This window comes from Abramis brama (assembly GCF_963993115.1).
Source record: "Abramis brama genome assembly, chromosome: 12".
Classification (NCBI taxonomy): domain Eukaryota; kingdom Metazoa; phylum Chordata; class Actinopteri; order Cypriniformes; family Leuciscidae; genus Abramis; species Abramis brama.
This window is the reverse complement of record NC_139974.1, coordinates 2,192,745-2,205,907: the sequence shown is the minus strand read 5'-3', so window position 1 is coordinate 2,205,907 and position 13,163 is coordinate 2,192,745. Positions and strand designations below refer to the sequence as shown.

General features: G+C 42.6%; 1 protein-coding gene across 1 annotated transcript; it reads right to left on the bottom strand.

The window, feature by feature from the left end:
* Positions 1 to 1,945: 1,945 nt before the first annotated feature.
* LOC311094001 (uncharacterized protein) lies at positions 1,946 to 6,581 on the bottom strand. The gene is made up of 4 exons (XM_084131738.1): positions 6,444 to 6,581; positions 6,011 to 6,346; positions 5,538 to 5,582; positions 1,946 to 5,412 (listed from the first exon to the last, which is right to left on the bottom strand). Exons 1-4 carry the CDS (start codon positions 6,502 to 6,504, stop codon positions 5,240 to 5,242), a joined length of 615 nt encoding a protein of 204 aa, XP_083987864.1. The 5' UTR covers positions 6,505 to 6,581; the 3' UTR covers positions 1,946 to 5,239.
* Positions 6,582 to 13,163: the final 6,582 nt, after the last annotated feature.

Sequence of the window (13,163 nt, the reverse complement as noted above, 5' to 3'; positions counted from 1 at the left end):
GATGCCGACACACTTCTTAAACTAATAGGTGCTACTACGTCCACTGGGCCTGCATTTGCCCTGGGTTTGCGTGCCTCAAAAAAAACGACGTACAAATACTCCGTGGCCAGATCTGCGGCTCATATACATCGTCCACCTTATCACATTCGACTGTTACTTTAAAGGAACTGTATCGGTTCTGAGCGGTATCCATCTTTTGGCAAGTAACATCACGATGGAGTTTATCCTTCAAATAATTAGCCAATGTCTCAGAGTCTAAGTCAGGTGAAAATTTTGTGGCAAAAACACTCACCCGCTTAGTCTTCACAACTTGTATATTCCCCTCAGGACAAGTTCCAACAATGCCATTTAGCTTCCTCCCTCTTGGTTGATTTAGACGGGACTTGGGCTGTAAATTTGCGTTCTCACTCACATATTTCAGCCAATAACAAAGTTCTGTCTAAGCTTCATTAATGTCAAGAGGATTTGGTCCTCTGCTGAAAATGCTGACGATGTGGGGGCAAAACATTGCCAACGTTGCAAGCAAGACACAAGTGTTTTGAATTCGAGAAGTGGAATCCCTGTGTACAGCAGACAGTCTGTATCGTCTGTAATAAACCTCATAGAACAGCCCTACGGTGGTCAAAGACTCAACAGCCAGTCGGTTTGATCAAAAGGAATTTACACTTTATTTCAGATAGAAAAGATAAAACTCATATTCACGGGCACAGATATAGATACGGAGAAGGGGAAGAGAAACACGGGAAGACCCGCAAGGCACATCACTTCATCTACACACAGTGAGTTTCACGCTTAATACGTCACACAGTGTTTTATAATCAACGTAACATCCCAGCCTGCACAGCACATAGTGGACACATGTAAGGTTTTTTCTCCGTTCTCAATTCCCCGACCTCCCTCCTTAAAGAGATAGTTCACCCAAAAATGATATTAAACCCATGATTTACTCACCCTCAAGCCGTTCGAGATGCATATGTCAATCTTTTTTCAGACGAACACATTTTCAGTTATTTTAGAAAATGTCTTAGATCTTTCAGTGGTTATAATGTCAAGTTATGGAGTCCAGCTGATTCAAGACAGAAAATATGCATGCATCCTTCACAAAAGTAATCCATCCGGCTCCAGGGGGATAAACGAAGGCCTTCTGAGGGTAATCCGTGCGGTTTTGTCGTAAAAATATACATATTTAAAACTTTATAAACGAAAATAACTGGCTTCCGGTAGCGGTCGACGCGCGTTCATGGAGATGGATGCTGACGTATGACGTAGGACGTAGCGTAGGAAGCGTCGTGACGTAGAACGAACGTAGCGTTTTGTTTTGCTCTGCTCTCTGGCTGCGCTGTCATGTTTGTTCTACTGTGGCGATTAAAAAAAAAAAAAAAGGAGCTTTACGCCACATCTTTGTTTTGTTTACTTTTATTTTTACTTTCACTTTGCGTGTATGGGGAGGCGCTTTTCAATTAACGGCGGAGGCAAGGAGGATATAAATGTGGGTTCGTACCTGAGAGAGGTCGCTTCATCCGAAGGTTTGAAGCTGTGGGAGTGTTTGTTTGGATTGGTATTACCGTATGAAGGGGAGAGACGGCCGCTTGTGAGCTGAGGTTTCCTGTGAGTGATGTCTGGTGCGTCGCGGAGTTCACTCAACTTCACTGCGTTGCACATCCTGGTCATCTGGTTTTAATAAAGCTGAAGACAAGTATGGGCTGCTTAATCCGCCGAAACGGTGCCTGACAACAACACCCCCTAGATCCCTTCATAAGCAACAAACTTGGTCAGTACCTGTGCGCCGCCATTACACCCACTCATTCATTCATGCACGCACTCGCAAAACATTCACGCACGCACTTTTGATATGTTTATAAGTATTACTGTGATTGTTTATTGATTATTGTACCTTTTAAGTTTGTTATTGTTAGTAACTTTGAACTAATTAACAGAATGTTTATTCTATGTTTTTTTTTATGGTCCTGGACGCGAATCTGCCTATTGGAAACGTGACACAGGTGACGCGGCGATTGCTACAGGGTTTTTTTTTTCCTTTTTCTTTTCACCCTTGAATTGCATTGTTGAACAGTTTTTTATTTTATTTTTATTTTTTTGGGGGGTTTTTTGTGTTCTTGAAGGTTGTTTTGTGTGTTGTTTTTGGGACATTGGAAAATAAATTTCTTCTTTTTGCTAACAGTTGTCGCTGACAAATATTTTTTTTTTGTAAATATTGTAACCGGTGGTTTTTGCTATCCGGGGAAAAATACCATCTTTGTCAGGAAATTCCTGGCTGGCGCCCGAACAGAAAGAATATATTATTTCTTTGACAGACTTTTTGTGCCAGGGTGGTCACCACCGTTACACTACGTCACGACGCTTCCTACGCTACGTCCTACGTCATACGCCAGCATCCATCTCTGTGAACGCGCGCCGACCGCTACCGGAAGCCAGTTATTTTCGACAACATTTGCACGACATTGATGTGAAACCTTTTCTCTTCTCTAGATTGTCATGACTGAATATATGGGTCATTCTATAATTAGGGGTACATTTCATGTCCATGGACTATTATCATTTTTTTTTTTTTTAAATCATGAACTTTTCACTTCAATCAATGATCACTTTTATATCAGGGGACATTTCTAATTCAATTAATACAAAAATCCAACAGATACCCATCTTTTATCTTGCAAAAATGGCATGTTCTATACTGGAAGTTGCTGTTTTTGTGCTGTCCGATTTGGTAACTGTGAGGTTTTGCTCTTCAGATTAGCTCTAGAATGCAGGTTTCTGTATATATTTCTTAAAAATATTTGTTCAAAATAATCATTAACTTGTGAGAAAGGTGTTTAAAAAAATATTTTGCTCATGCATCTACATTTAATCATCCATTTTGTGTATGTCCAAGAAATCAGTGTCAACTGTGTTACTCCCTATAAAACCCCCTATAAATCAGCAATGGTTTGTTCCAAAGTCACATGTCCAACATCACTGTGATGCAATTCCTTTTTTGGAGGGAAATGTGAAGACAGTGTGGTAAGTCATAACTTCTCCTCTTCAATATATTATCTATATTATTGTCTGCGCATAGAGTAGATTAATTGACCGTCAACTGTGTTATCAACATGTTCTGGTGAACTTACGTCACATGTTATATTTATAAATGTGTAGAGAAAGAATATAAAAACATAAGTTAATCAAGGTCAACTACTAACTAGTCCAAGGCCAGCAGTTTGCACAAGGCCCTAAAATGGCCCGAAATGTCAACTGTGTTACCTGTCAACTGTGTTACCTGTCAACTGTGTTACCCATCAACTGTAACACAGTTGACAAGGATTAACACATTTGACAATGTTGGCAATTCAGTTTCACTTTATGCTCACACTACATTATATGGAAATTACATTTACATTACACAAAATTAAAAAAAAAATCTAAAACCATGCCTAAAACCATGATTTGCATTACAAATGGATAAACTTAACTGATCTCGTCACGGCCACACTTTCTATGAACTCAGTATCCATAACATAATATACACATTATATATTCACATTTGTCAAGGGTTATAAAGCATTCAGAATTCCTCATGATTGACTTAAACCTATATATTATTATAGATTTGACATATGTCTATTTCTGCTTAGTCATGACTGATCAGTCCTTACAACCCGAAGTGTCATAATGCATTATAAAACTTAAAGGTATAGTGGAGGATCTTTCCGAATTTTAGATAAGACCCGCCCTCTCCACTTTTTGAATAAGTTTGATTGATTCTCCGGAATGATTGACAATTAGGAGGACCAATAGTATAGGTGATCCACACGGAAGTAAAAAATCCTCCGCTATACCTTTAATTTACCTTGATAATAATATCAAATATTAATTAATATTTTTTTTAACTGAACTCTTTGCTTAATTGCTTGTTACTTACATTTGTTGAATAAAAAGAAAGTTATCATCTTAAAGAAAGTTTTCTCTTTTCCTTCTAATGTGTCCTGTCAATGGTGTTACTCCTGTCAACTGTGTTACTTTCTCTGTCAACTGTGTTATGTGTGGTTTTTATGTCATAAATCTTTTAAATGTGAACTAAACCGTCAGAAAAATAGATTGGGATATCTCTGGAGATGGAAATCATGGGTAAGGATGATGATGAATAATACTAAATTCAGCATACTGTGAATTTATGTTGAAGAAAGTTTTCATCCTTTATGACATCATCCCACAACGGCCATTATGAAGCCCCAAATTCATATTTACAAATAAGTTAAGACAGATAACCTCAAAAACTCTAGTTAATAGACTCAAAAACCTTCAAACAAATGTGTTATCAAGCATGTGGTACTTCATTCATGTTTCATTTGACACAGCATTTGTCCGTAACACAGTTGACAAAATAATGAATCAAATGTACATTTTAATTAACATATTTAAAAAATCATTAGAGCTTAAGCTTGCCAAATAAATTATTTAGCACATTAAGGGCATATATTATTTAACCAACTAGTTTATTGATCAAAAAAGAATACTGATTTCCTGACTTTTTGGCTGACCTGAAATGTACCCCTAAATATAGAATGACCCATATACAGTTGTGTTTGAACAGGTTCAGCTTTGGTAATGATCAGGTTTTCTCCCAGAAAATGCACACAAAAACAGATAATTATTATTTTGCTGTTTATTTGATCAGATCTCCCAGTAATACATTTATCATTGAAGACATCTGTTGACATTTTTATTTAATCATGAATTGCCAGAAAACAGTTTGCATTTATATTTTCTCTTGAAAACAGATTTAAAGCTCATAGATAAAAATATAATGTCTAAAGATATACAACATGTTTGCTGTTCTTTTTGAGCTCACTCTTTACATGTAAAAACTGCAGTTATGTAAATCATACCACTTGAACTCTAAACTTTGAATATTGGTTATATATGCTGAACTAATAAACATTGCATTAAAAAAGTGATTTGATATTTAACTGAATATTATTGACAAGCACAAATAAACCACACAAACCTGAATAATCACCACACCATTAATGACTGGTTTGCTGTTTATAACACTAGGTTTACCACATCATCTCAGTTTCTCTGAAGTGAAAGTGACATCAGGCCAACAGGAAAAGACATCTGAGACACAATTTGCTATTTTAATATGTGACAACTATAGCAGTGCTGATATAACTGGCAATGCGAAGCTCAGGGACAGGCTTATATTGAGTTAGATTGTAAAATAAAGCAGAAATAGATGTCATTCAGCTGATCTTTGGTCCATCAGAGCTCCATGTTTCGATGCTTTCAAGCCTTTCTGCCAACCGCGATGGTAAATGATTCCTCCTGCGATGACTGTAGTCAGAAAAAACACAAACACAGCCAGTCCAACACCAGCGAACATCAACACACGCTCTGTCGGGGTCACTCCATCTACAGAGACAGAAGAGTTACTTGCATTCATACAAACAGACAGTATTAACTCATAACTTAGATTTAGTGCTGGATCTCCAGTCACTATGAAAAATTAACATCCAAGATAATGATCAACATGTTACCTGTGATGTCAACAACATCTTTTGACTCTTCTGTTGCAAAAAGACCTGTAAATATGATCAGTTTATCAAACAAACACACACAAAAACATTCAGTTGTTAGTTGTATGGTAGAGTGGGTTAAGAAGAGCTTCTGTCCCATAGTGTCGGCTCAGATCCGGTACGTGTGGAATCCATGTGTACCAGATCTGGGACGACACTATGATGCTGTCTGGGGTAGTTTTTAACTTTAAGTTGTTCTTTGTGTAATATAAATGGTGCATAATGACATATCAGGGCCTTTAGCATTTTTCAAGCCAAAAAAAAAAAAAAATCAGTTTGTCCAAACTTTTGATTAGCAGTGTGTTTGTGATTTAAAAATGTTCTCTGATATCCAATTTATACTGTATATATACATATTTAAAATAATGTAATCTAAAATGGTAATATTTTAATATTTAACCATAATTATGATGAGAAAAACTGAAATCTGTTACCTTCAATCTCCAGTCTGATGGGTTTGTCGAAGTGCATCTCTGGAGCGGCAGAGTTTGTTCCACAGAAATAAAGTCCTGAATCTGATTCTGTTACTCCAGAAATAGTTAAAGATACTCTGGTGACCCAACTGTCTGCTGTTATTTCCAGACGAGTTTGGTTCTGATTGTATTTGATCTGGAGTTTTCTCCCGGTTTTGTCTTTCTTTGCAGAAATCAGTATATTTAGTTGTTCAGAATTGAGGTGAAACCAGGCGATTTCATATCGGTCTATCATGCTGCAGTTCAGAGTGATGTCTTCTCCCATCCGAACCCTTAACAGATCAGAAGATCCTGCAGCTGACAAATTGATAAACACACATTCTTTTAGACTGTAAATAGCTATTGTATTTGAGATTGATATGTTAATTTCATGAATGTTTGGGAAAACAATTACCGCTGGATGTGATTCGCATAATCCAACAAGAAAATACACAGAAGAAAATGACTTGCTCCATTGTGTCTGTTGTTCGTAAAGGTGCTGATCAAACTAAGTTCAGCTCAGTGCGGAGACACTGAAACCACAGTTTCCTCTTCCTTAACAGAGTAATATAATGCACCTTTGAAGGTAATGACAATCAGGAAGCTTACGCTGCAAGTTTGAAAAAGCCACTTTGGCTTTCAACACCATCAATGATAAAGGAAAGATTCTCAAAACATTTCAAGCAGGTATAATTGTTTATTTAGATATGTTTAAAAATACAGACAGCAGAATGGAATGACATACAGTATAGAAAATATTAACAAAATTTTCCCTCTTATACCCCAAGAAAACCGATGTTAAAGGAGAACTCCGGTCAATTTAAAAAAAAAATTGTAAATTTGGAGTGCTGTCAATACAGAGAACAACGACAAAAATCGATGTTGCCTACACCGTGTTATCCTCTTTTTAAAATTTGCACCCTGTTGACTTCAATGGGGCAAGTTTTAAACCTGCTTTTAGCCTCTTAACATCCTTGATGTGTCATTACAAGTGCACAGCCATTGTGAGTGATTCCTTCAGAGTGAACACGGGTGAATCTGACTGCAGTAGATGTGAAAGATATTAATAAAAATTATGTTTATTCAGCCAGAGCAAATACCTGTATTTATTTCCTGTTTTCGGTCGAAGTCCACAGAAGTCGATTGTCGAACTCAAACGATCCAATATTGACGTGCGTGAACTCGACAATCGACTACTGTGGACTTCGACCGAAAACAGGATGTAAATACAGGTATGAGCGCTGGCTGAAATAACATCACTTTTATTCATATCTTTCACATCTACAGGGGCCTGTACCATGAAGCCGGTTTAGGTGGCTAGCCAGCAATGTTTCAGTTTAGTTTCCGCCAACCCTGGGTTTTAGGTACTATGAAAGTAGCTCGGCTTTAATCGGTGTTCGTCGCCATGGTATCTTATGCTGCACGGCTAACCTGCTCCGGGGCAGGTTATGTTCTGGATTCAAGATCTCAGACCGAAGTTTGACCAATCAGCTGAGAGCAAAGAAACATATAGGTGACGTAACTTATTCCCAGTGTCTGTTGCAATGACTTCACCTTTCCTTCCAAATCCGGTGGACATCTCAGCGCAAATTGTTAGACGAGCACTTCGTAGAGAAAGAGTTTTTAGCCTGACAAAATCCCCTTGCCTTTCCTGATAGTTACTTGTATGAAAGATACAGATTTTCTGCGGAAGGAATGTCTTATCTTTGCGAACTTCTTGAGCCGCATATAAAGAATTTAACACGTCGAATTCATGCACTTACTGTACCGCAAATATTGCGTTGCGTTTTTTTGCAAGTGGTACATACTTGCACGGTGGGTGACGCACAGAAGCTATGGGAAAACATGTTTGTCGAACCATTCGCAAGGTGGTCCTCGCTCTGCTTTATGTCCATAAAAGAGGGCTTTTATAAAATTGCCGGTAAGATATATTGATAGGGTGACATCACATGAACACATTTTTTTTTTTTCACAAATGTACTATACAATATAATACATGTTAAGAATTAATTTAAATCTTTTTTATTATTATTCTGTTAATCGTATGATAGGATTCCCAAGTCATTGCAACTTGTATGCAGTCTATTGCTCCAATCTCCACTGCTCTAGGGGAACATGAGGCAGATTATGTTAATAGGGAGTCCTATCACAGCCTTAATGTTCAGGTAGAGATGATGTGAATATGTGAGATGATTATTTTCTGTGAGATGAATCTTTAAATTAATTGTGGCTGGTCAAACGTTATGTCAGGAAATAAGACACAGCCATAACATCTAAAGAAAACGGTTTCTTTTATTCCTGACTGAGCCTCAAATGAGACACAGCATTAATGTATATTTTTGTTCAGGAGAAACAGCAGTTTTAGAAAAACATTCCAATTAATAAGTGAAATTGGCGTAACAAAATAAACTATCAAACTGACTCCAATGAGTGAGTAAAGTAATAAGAGTCTTACAAAACAAAACAAATAAAAAAAGGTGGTTTTCACATTGATAATCTCAGAAACAACTTAAATGAGTGCCAAAAACAACGGTAGTGGCCTGTATGTGCCTAATGAAAGAAATAAAACACAGCATACATGAGAAATCGTACTCGGTTACTAACGTAACCTCGGTTCTCTCTAGAAGAGGGAACGAGTACTGCGTAAGTATCTTACGCTAGGGGAAAACCTCTTTTCCACGAGATATTGAAGCCAAAAAATTATCCTATAATTTTGTATTATTGCAAAATGCGTTGCAGCAGCACGCGGCCATGGGCGAGACAGCTCGCACGCCCATTGGCTGCTCTGCGGCAACTGCATCAGCCTATCGAGCGAGGCCTGAAGTGACGTCAGGCCAATGAGGGCGCTTCGCACCCACTGCGTCATGTCCCGCCGAAACGGGCGTGGCTTAGGCCTATAAAAGGAACGCTCGGGGCAGCTGATCCCTGGTTTTTCATCGCCGAAGCGAACCAGAGTGTGTTGCATGCACGGCAAGATACGCAGTACTCGTTCCCTCTTCTAGAGAGAACCTAGGTTACGTTAGTAACCGAGTACGTTCTCTTGCGAGATGTCTCTCGTACTGCGTAAGTAGCTTAAGCTAGGGGACCCAATGCAAAACACTGTGCGTGCTGGGATCTAACACCAATAAACCTGAAGGCGAAGCCCAGGATTTACAGTGCATAATCACCAGGGGAACTCACAGAGAGTCCTGGAAAGAGGAGGGGGAACCACTCTATCCATATACAGCAGCGTTCATAGACGTAAGTGTTTATTGTAACATCACACAGACAGGGCGAGATCTGGCCTGAATTGATGTGGGAAGATGCGGGTCTTACGCAATTTTGCCCATAGCATATACAGTCGGCAGCGACCTCAGTGTCCTGAATCAGCGAAACAGACAGCACTGAGTGATTCGTCTATAACGATAGCAGCTTGGCCTGTAAGGCGGGAACCTCCAGGTTATAAAACCTTATAAATGTAGACGGTGAGGCCCAGCCCACCGCCATACATATGTCTTGCAAGGAAATCCCGCTAGACCAAGCCCACGAAGAGGCCACGCCTCTCGTGGAGTGCGCTCTGACACCCAACGGGCACTGTAAGCCCTTGGCAGTGTACGCCAGCGCTATGGCGTCAACTATCCATCTGGATAGGCTCTGTTTCGATGCAGCCAGTCCCTTGGAACATCCGCTGAACGAAACAAACAGCTGCTCTGTCTGTCTAAAAGCAGACGAGCGAGACACATAAGCTCTTAGCGCCCTAACTGGACAAAGAAAGCTTGCGTCCCCTTCCTCGTCAGAGACCGGCAGGGCGGACAGGGAAATGACCTGAGCCCGAAACGGTGTGTTGAGGAATTTTGGAACGTAACCGTGCCTAGGTTTGAGTATGACTCTTGAGTCATTCGGCCCAAATTCTAAGCACACCGCGCTCACCGAGAGCACGTGTAGGTCACCTACGCGCTTCACTGAAGCGAGAGCCAGCAAAAACACTGTTTTGAAAGACAAGTGTTTGAAGTTAATCGTTTGGATAGGCTCGAAAGGGTCACCTTTCATGGCTTCCAACACCGTAGAAAGGTCCCACATAGGGACTGAGGGAGGTCTGGGAGGATTCAGCCTCCTAGCTCCCCTAAGGAAGGGGATGACTAAATCGTTCCTTCCTATCCACCTTATTCTGCTCTAAACAATGGGCGCTGCCATAACGACGACTCCGGTTCCCTACCTCCGGTTCGTAACGCTTGACCTGTACTAGTAGCGAGAGAAGTTCAGTTTTAACGCTAACCACTCTAAACGTTTACTTTATTGAATGTATCTGATACGGAACCGGACATGGGCATTATCTCCTTCTTATCTTATGCTCGAAACACTCAGTTTCTAAAAAGTTTGAAATCTTCTTTGAATTGTTAAAACAAATAACAACAGCACATGAGGAGCTTGAACGTATTCTCTCGCTGCTAGTACAGGTCAAGCGCTACGAACGGAAGTAGGCAACCGGAGTCGTCGTCATGGCAGCGCGCATTGTTTAGACTGAGCAGAATAAGGTGGATAGACTGACCGAGCGTTGATTTAGAAAACGCTGCTATGGCCGCCACATAGACATTGAGTGTGGAGGGGGCCCTGCCCTTATCCAGCAGCTCTTGTAGGAGAACCTCCGTCACCCCACAGTTTAAGGGTGAAAAGCCCCGAGCTGTGCACCAGCCGGAGAATACCGACCACTTTGAGGAATAGAGCCGTCTGGTAGACGGAGCTCTAGCCTGAGTGATAGTATTCAGCACTCCCTCCGGGAGGTCAACAGGTACCCGTTGAGCGCCCATACATGAAGGGACCACAGCTCCGGGTGAGGATGCCAAATCGAACCCCTGGCCTGAGAGAGGAGGTCCCTCCTCAGTGGCACTGGCCATGGGGCAGTGTCCGCTAGCTGCATCAGAACTGGGAACCACGGTTGGTTCTTCCAGAGCGGCGCTACGAGCAGCACTGAGCATCTCACTTCCCTGATCCGTTCTATCACCTGAGGCAGGAGAGAGATGGGGGGAAAAGCATAGAGCGGGCAGCGCGGCCACGCTTGGGCCAGCGCGCTCTTGCTCTTGGAGAAAAATTCCGGGCAGTGAGCGTTTTCGTGAGACGCGAACAGGTCCACTTTCGCTCTGCCGAATCTGCCGAAAAGTTCGACTGTATGTGGGTGTAGAGACCATTCGCTCGTCAGAAGGTTGTTCCTGGACAGTCTGTCTGGCCCCAAATTCTGCAGCCCAGGCACGTGCACTGCTCTCAGCGAGCGCAGGTTGCGCTGAGCCCATAACAGGAGGCGTTCCGCCAGCCTGTATAAGTTTCGGGATCTGAGACCGCCCTGGCGATTTATGTAGGACACCACCGACATGTTGTCCGAGCGGACTAAGACGTGGTGGCCCTTTATCTGAGGACAGAAGCGCGTCAGCGCGTTGTCCACTGCCAGCATTTCTAGGCAGTTGATATGTTGAAGCTTTTCCCGTTCTGACCACTGGCCAAAGAACGGTCTGCCCTCGAGCAGCGCTCCCCATCCCGAGGTGGAGGCATCCGTCGACACCACTTTCACTCTCGAGGAAGTCCCCAGGCTTACACCTGATTGGTACCAGTCGTTCGCTTTCCAAGGTTTCAGAGCTAAAACGCAAGTCTGATCGACCTTGAGACGAAGCTGACCGGATGCCCACGCTCTGCGCGGTACCCGCGCTTTTAACCAGAACGCATGCGGAGCAAGCCCAGCTGAAGAACTGATGATGCTGAGGCCATGAGACCCAGCATCCTCTGAAATTTCCTGAGCGGGACGGTCGCGCCACAGCGGAAAGAGCTCGCTGCACGCTGAATGTCTAGTGTGCGCTGTGATGACAGCCGCGCTATCATAGACTGTGAGTCCAGTTCTGTGCCCAGAAAAGATATCATCTGACTGGGGTTCAGAGAACTCTTCGCCCAATTGACTCTTAGACCTAGATTCTCGAGGTGATCGAGTAAAACGGTCCTGTGCTCTACAAGCTCCGAGTGAGATTGAGCTAGAATCAGCCAATCGTCCAAATAGTTCAACACTCGCATGCCCCGGAGTCTGAGGGGCGCGAGCGCTGCGTCCATGCACTTCGTAAATGTACGGGGTGCTAGGGACAAGCCGAACGGTAGGATTGTGTACTGATAAGCCTGGCCCTCGAAGGCGAATCTCAAGTATCTCCTGTGACGTGACGCTATCTGTATTTGAAAATACGTGTCCTTCAGATCTATTGACATAAACCAGTCTCCTCTGCGAATTTGCGCAAGGATTTTTCTGGTCGTGAGCATTTTGAGTTGGCGTTTCGCCAATGCTTTGTTCAACTGTCTTAGATCCAGTATGGGTCTGAGACCCCCGTCTTTTTTCGGTACCAGGAAGTATCTGCTGTATAGCCCCCCTTCGCTTTGAGCTTGAGATAAAGGCTCTATAGCCCCTTTGCTCAACAGTTTTGATATTTCGGCTCGAAGTAGGTGTGCTACTTCTGTATTCACCGTGGTTTCGACGTGCGCCGCCACACGGCGAGGGCGTCGACAGAACTGTAGCAAATAGCCTCCTTTTATAATGTCTAGCACCCATTCCGAAACCCCGGGAAGCGCTGCCCACGCATCTGCATGGGTGGCTAGGTGTTGAATGCGAAGCGCGCTCTGATCGTTTGGCGGCAGAGGCACTTCGGTGTGCTGTAATATAGGCGTTATGCCTGTGACATTTGAGGCGGGGAGCGTGCTGATCACAGCGGGCAGAACGCTCGCTCTCAACCCCACTGCGGTGTTTAACCGAGCGAGGGAGGGCTGGGCGAGTCCCGTAGGACTTATAATGTCTGTGAGCAAGTGTGGGCGCGGGGGAGCGGGCACATTTACTGCTTTGAGCGCACTGTCTGCCTGAGCAGAGCGAATGCGCACAGGTTTCGTTTTTACAGAAACCGTGAGACATGCAGAACATAGTGTTTGTGGGCACTGGGCAGTGGGCACGTTTACTATGTTGTGTGCGCGATCGACCTGAGTCGATTTTATGAGCGCGAGCCCTGTGTGAAGGGCTGTGCTTGTGTGTAGGGATGGGCACTGGGCAGTGGGCATCTTCTCTACACTTATAGCACCATCGGCCATGGCTGGGACACCAGAAAATACACTCTTTATGGGATTTATCTGGGTAGCCGTA

Bases quoted from the DNA above. Each gene is read 5' to 3' on its own strand.
- LOC311094001 (XM_084131738.1), bottom strand. From the start codon at position 6,504: ATGGAGCAAGTCATTTTCTTCTGTGTATTTTCTTGTTGGATTATGCGA. The intron at 6,347-6,443 runs GTAATTGTTTTC...TCAATTTGTCAG, and splicing joins TATGCGAATCACATCCAGCG to CTGCAGGATCTTCTGATCTG. The intron at 5,583-6,010 runs GTAACAGATTTC...TCATATTTACAG, and splicing joins CATCAGACTGGAGATTGAAG to GTCTTTTTGCAACAGAAGAG.